Source organism: Triticum urartu, chromosome 3, assembly GCF_003073215.2.
Source record: "Triticum urartu cultivar G1812 chromosome 3, Tu2.1, whole genome shotgun sequence".
NCBI lineage: Eukaryota > Viridiplantae > Streptophyta > Magnoliopsida > Poales > Poaceae > Triticum > Triticum urartu.
In genome coordinates this window covers 180,585,163-180,590,982 of record NC_053024.1, presented here as the reverse complement: position 1 = coordinate 180,590,982, position 5,820 = coordinate 180,585,163, and the positions used below count along the sequence as shown (strand labels likewise).

The 5,820-nt window shown below is 50.3% G+C and overlaps 1 protein-coding gene across 2 annotated transcripts; it reads left to right on the top strand.

The window, feature by feature from the left end:
- Positions 1–305: 305 nt before the first annotated feature.
- LOC125543501 ((+)-neomenthol dehydrogenase-like) lies at positions 306–5,297 on the top strand. 2 transcript variants are annotated; one of them, XM_048706871.1, is made up of 4 exons: positions 307–516; positions 622–883; positions 2,696–2,878; positions 4,370–5,297. In XM_048706871.1, the coding sequence occupies exons 1-4, from the start codon at positions 485–487 to the stop codon at positions 4,769–4,771; spliced, it is 879 nt and encodes a 292-aa protein (XP_048562828.1). In that variant the 5' UTR covers positions 307–484; the 3' UTR covers positions 4,772–5,297. The 2 variants fall into 2 exon arrangements, with proteins under 2 accessions (XP_048562829.1, XP_048562828.1); XM_048706872.1 differs by having other exon boundaries at positions 306–883.
- Positions 5,298–5,820: the final 523 nt, after the last annotated feature.

Sequence of the window (5,820 nt, the reverse complement as noted above, 5' to 3'; positions counted from 1 at the left end):
ATATTTAAGAGATGATCAGGCACTGTACATGAACGCATCCGGGCTCATCCACGGACATTCGAAGGTCAGATTAGAGGGCACAACTGTAGATGCTCTAGTCTTGCCCATACGAGTTGGGCTGTGCAAACCTCACCTATCAAATGGGCCGACGAGGTTTCGTGGGGTTTCTGGCCCTCCCGGGAATCAATCCTCCTGCGCCAAACGAGGCCTTAGGGGTCGTTGGAGTTGCCTAATCCTGCCCACACGAGTGGCCGCAGCAGCTTTACATTACAGTCAGCCGCGGGTAGTGAACAGGAGCAGACAGATACCACTGGCGCGTGTCGTGTATAAATATCTCTCCCTGACTCCCCGCCGTCCCACCCGCGGTCGGCCAGTCCCCGTTCCGTCCCGCCCCGGCGACTCCACCACCCGCCCCTCTCGCCTCACCTTCCCTGCACGCCCGCCCCAGCAGTTGACCCGCGCGACGCGCCGCCCGTCAGATCAGATGGACTACTCCAAGGAGCCGTCTCCCACGCGGTAATCAATCCTTCCCGCCTTCCCCGCGATTCGCCTCCCGCGCGCATTCTTGTTTCTGCCTGCGCGACCGGCGGCGATGGCTGACGCGGGCGGTGGCGCGTGCAGGGCGTGGTGGTCGAGGGACACGGTGGCCGTGGTGACTGGCGCCAACCGGGGCATCGGCCACTCGCTGGCCGCGCGGCTCGCGGAGCACGGCCTCACCGTCGTGCTCACCGCGCGGGACGGCGAGCGTGGGGAGGCCGCCGCCGCGCCGCTCCGCGACCGCGGGCTCCCCGTCGTCTTCCGCCGCCTCGACGTCTCCGACCCCGCCTCCGTCGCCGCCTTCGCCGCCTGGCTCCGCGACACCGTCGGCGGCCTCGACATCCTGGTACGCCACGCCACCACCTCCCCTTTGTTCTCCTCGCCTCCTCGCCCTAGGCGTCTGCATCTTCCCCGCACAAAGTCAAATCTTCGGAGCACCACCAAAGTTATTCCCACCTTTGCCATGGATGGATGATGGATCAGCCATGAATATCCACGATTCCGCGCACAGGCGCGCATCGTAATCCGTAGCGCTCTCGCTTTGCATCGGATCAGGCCGAGCCCGGTCCCGTTTCACACTGCATTATTGCGCTCTCTGTCTCGGACAGGGCACGCAACACAACACGAGCTCGCCAGCGCGTCGACCAACGGAATAAAAACGTCACGTCACTCTCAGGAAAGCCGCACGGAGTGGCAGGCGGGGTACGGCGGCGCTGTGTGCGCAGCGCAGTTATGGCGTGCGTCCGACGACCTTCCGTTCCCCGTTCGTCATCCGGGCGTCTGCGCCGCCGGACAGCGACGGCCGGCCGGCAACCAGGTCCGAGCTGACTACGATGTGTCGTGGTCTCGTGGAATATGTTAGATGGCCGGCACAGTACGCACCTACACCTGGTTGCTGGACTTGCTTGCGTCCGAGGACCAAACCCCAGCACCCAACCTGGTCAGGTTTTTCATGAACCGCACCACTCACAAAGATATTGCTTTTACCAAGTGTGCCTCGTTGACTTGGTCTAGGTGATAATAAGGTGCATCATCTACCGAGTTTACCGGAGTTCTTGTACTTAATTCTACATATTATTTCGCACTAAATATTCTAGTATCATGTGAATTTTGTCGACGTTTGCGTAATCATTATATATTCAGAGTTTCAGACATTTCTAGTTTCAACTGCTTGAGCTTATGGCTGCATTCTTTATTGAAAATTTACAAAAGCACAAGGGTCTTGCCCTTAGCCTTAGTTGCAGCAAACGGATGCTTTCTGAGCGAGCCAAGCCAAGGATACAGTTCATCACACTTTTGTTATATAACCCAAACCAAGCTAAGGAAGATTCTTTAATGCCAATTTTGTCAATGTTTGAGTAGTCATATATTCAGAGTTTCAGACATTTCTACTTTGAACTATTCAGATTTATGTTTGCATTCTTTATTGAGAAAGCACATGCGTCTTCCTTATTTTGACCGAGCCAAGCCAAGGATACTTTTCAGCACACTGTTGTCATATACTCCTAGGAGAAGAAACGAGCAGACTCTAAACAAAATGGTGGCCCCTAACAGAATGTATATTCAATTCAATGTTAACATACTCCCTCCGTCCCATAATATAAAAACGTTTTTGACACTTTCAGCACACTGTTGTCATATACTCCTACTTATATTATGGGACGGAGGGAGTAGTTCACTACCCCACTCTGGCATATTATACTTTTTTATTTTTTCTTTAGGTCTGAGCAGCTTGTTTTGGAACCCAGACTTTTCGATCACTTTGCTTAATAAAAGGGCTGCATGCATCACTCTGATGCGCAGAGGCCGGGGGTACTCCTCCTCTTCTAAAAAAAACTACCCCACTCTGGCTGAGTCCTGAGTTAGCACTTTCATGCCACTTATGGCTCTCCAACTTTGTTGGTCCATCCATGCCGTTAGGTCATCATCTGATGTGGTAAACTTTTCGAAAGCATACTTTGATAGTTGTGACCGGAGAGTGAAAGGCATCATACACCAGTCAGCACTCACTAGTGCTGTTTCCATTTCTAGCTCCAACACCAAAACCAATGAGAAAAAGGAAGTTGTTTCATGACCACGCAGATGTAAAGAAGCAAAAGGGCATGGCCTTCCTCCAACGCCAGAATTAATGAAGTTGCATCCCTGTCTGTCGATGTAGGTGAACAATGCTGCCGTGTCCTTCAACGAGATCGACACCAACTCGGTGGAGCACGCGGAGACGGTCCTCAACACCAACTTCTACGGGACCAAGCTGCTGACCGAGGCGCTCCTGCCCCTCTTCCGGCGATCGCCGGCCACCAGCCGGATCCTCAACATCAGCTCGCAGCTTGGCCTTCTTAACGTAAGTGCAAGCATGTTCTTTCAGATCAAATGGATGGTATCTCAAAGTTTGCAAACATGCCGTTGTGGGCTCGACTAGTCGATAACACAATGAAACTATCAAAGTGTGAATGCACGTGGCTAGCTACGTATAGAGACAGATAATTTTCAATTCTATCTCAAACCATATCGCAATCAGCAACGCCAGCAGCTCTACCTAATACCAGTACATTGTCCACTCACGCTCCACAGAATGCATATATGTCCAAATTAAGCCACTCCATTTGAAATACCTAGTCTTTTCTTTCCTTATCGTTGAAAGAGCAAAGGGGGGAAGGTGCAACGTTTTCTTTCCACAAAACTCCAAGTTTGCTTTAGCTCTTCTGTTTAAAGATTCTTCAACCTATATCTGTATACCATTCAATAGTACTGAGTTAAAAAAAAGTACAGAGTTAGGTGTTCAATCCTGCCCACCAGTATATTCTTAGTTAAAAGTGGATCATTCAAAAGGGACCACCCTCGCCTTTTTCTTCCTTATAAATTGTACAAGTTCCAAATTTTTGGTTCCTAGCTTGATCACATGGCAATTGGCAACATATGTCATAAAAAATGATAGTCTGTAAAACAATCATGCACATCTGGACAAGCATGGATGAATGGGAGGGGATTTTTGGGATCTGGATACACAGGAACCCACTTGATAAAATTTACCAAAAACATAAAACAGTACTCCCTCCGTCCCAAAATAACTGTCTCAACTCTAGTACAACTTTATACTAAAGTTAGTACGAAGTGAGACACTTATTTTAAGACGGAGGGAGTATAATATATCTTAATAACAAATGACCATTTGTGACCTGGGTAAAAAAAAGGAAAATGGTAGTGCTACAATTTAAGTTCCAAAGCATAGAAATGTGTTTTTTGGCTAAGCTTTAGAAAGTGGGTACACCTAAACCATCAGTCCATCACCATTCCAATATTTTGCTGGATGACGAGCAAATATAGTGTCAGCTGGCAGTTATGTGAGCTGTGTCAGAGGAACCACAATAGAGGCCAATCTGGTAATGGGTAAGCCGTCTATAGCGTCGGAAGTCAATAGGGTATGAGCAAATCTGGTTCAAGGGCATTATTAGACTGTTGAAACATGGCGGGAACATTCACAAGGGCTTGTCTGCGACGACTAATTTTGCAGAGACAGAAGCTAGTGCGCCCACTGCATGCTCGTAAGCTCACCTAACAGAAAAAAAAGGGAAGTCTCGGCACAGCCGTTTCTATACCTGCACTCATTTCGTCCCTAAGATTGTGGGAAACACACATTGGAACTACGGACATGCGTAATTGTACTACTTAATGAGTACAACTACCATGCCAAGAAAGAAGGGATCATGGAGGTAGAGTGTGCGTGCGTGTATGGGTGAGTGTACGTGTGTATGTATGAACGTATGTACTGTGTTAAAAGAAAGCGATCGACCGTATCTTTGATGCTTGGTGCTGTACGTTTACTCATGCGCAGAAGGTGCGCAACCCGTCGCTGAGGAGGCTGCTGCTGGACGAGGAGACCCTGACGGAGGGCAAGATCGAGGCCATGGTGTCGCAGTTCCTGGCGCAGGTCAAGGACGGGACGTGGGCGGAGCACGGGTGGCCCAAGGTGTGGACGGACTACGCCGTCTCCAAGCTGGCGCTGAACGCCTACACCCGCGTCCTGGCGCGGCGGCTGCAGTCCGGCGGCGAGCGCGTCAGCGTGAACTGCTTCTGCCCCGGGTTCACGCGGACCGACATGACCAAGGGCTGGGGCAAGCGCACCGCCGAGGAGGTGGCCGACTTCGGCGCCCAGCTCGCGCTGCTCCCGCCCGGCGAGCTCCCCACCGGCACCTTCTTCAAGTGGCGCACGCCGCAGCTCTACTCCAAGCTGTGAGAGACGGAGGATCGCACGAGTCCGATGGTGTTCGTCTGTACGTCCCGTGCGTGGTCGATGGTTGCTGGAATTCTAGGCGCCTTGCTGTACGTCCGTGGTGGAGTAAATATCTCGTTTCAGTTTAGCCATCGTTGTTGCTAGTTCGCTGCTGCTCCTACCTAAGTGTACAATAGCTGATAAATCGCTGGTGTTCTGCTCGTCCCATTGCTTTGGATCTTAACACGGCATGGATTCAAGTAGCGTCTCATTGCTTAGCCGTCAGCCCGTCACCAAGATTGTAGAGAACAATGTGAGCCCGTGTAGTGCCATTGTGCCATCTTCCGGGAAATCAAGCAGAAACACCGGCACTGTGTGTGTGGCAACGTCCCCTCTTGGCCAGATGGAGAATAATTTGGATGATCATATCATAGCAGGGGCCGCCTTGGCTAGAAGTAGGGCATCATGTTCGCTTCCTTGCTCCTCGGGAGATCGCCTGTATTCCGTTTGGCATTTATTAATATAAGGGTCAGAGTTTCGATGTTGTACTGATCGCTATGTTGATGTGTTTGTGCCCCCTGTGTAATGCAGTTTATGCAGGAGGCAGATCAAGCCAATACTTGGACATTTCTTTTTCACTTTAGCTATATGCAAGTCAACTGATTTTTAAATTGGGGTAAGCAGTGGTGGGGGCAACCAAATATGAGTAATGGGCCAGTTTTACTAGATATTTGGGCCATTTATCTATAAGCATTCAGAAGATTTTGCATTGGCTGGGGGGCGGCGGCCCAGGTTGGCCCAGCCGAAGCAATAATCCTACATCTACGTAAAGTCTACGAAGACTAACGTAACCTTCCTAACTAATTAACTTCGCCCCCCTGATTTTCAGGTGGGTGGGGCCCCTTCCTCCCCCTTCTCCAATAATAATTACACACGTTGCACTTCACGTAAAACACGTAACATTATTTACTTAAGTGTAACATTGCTCCAGCCGAAGTTCCGCCACTGTGGATAAGTTGATTATCTGACTGTTGGTTCCCTTGTTAAGATTTGTGCTATTTTTTTATTATGTT

What these genes read in the sequence shown, in the direction of transcription:
- LOC125543501 (XM_048706871.1), top strand. Translation starts at nt 485, where the DNA reads ATGGACTACTCCAAGGAGCCGTCTCCCACGCG. An exon ending in AAGGAGCCGTCTCCCACGCG is followed by an intron (nt 517 to 621) that starts GTAATCAATCCT and finishes TGGCGCGTGCAG; the next exon opens with GGCGTGGTGGTCGAGGGACA. An exon ending in CGCAGCTTGGCCTTCTTAAC is followed by an intron (nt 2,879 to 4,369) that starts GTAAGTGCAAGC and finishes ACTCATGCGCAG; the next exon opens with AAGGTGCGCAACCCGTCGCT.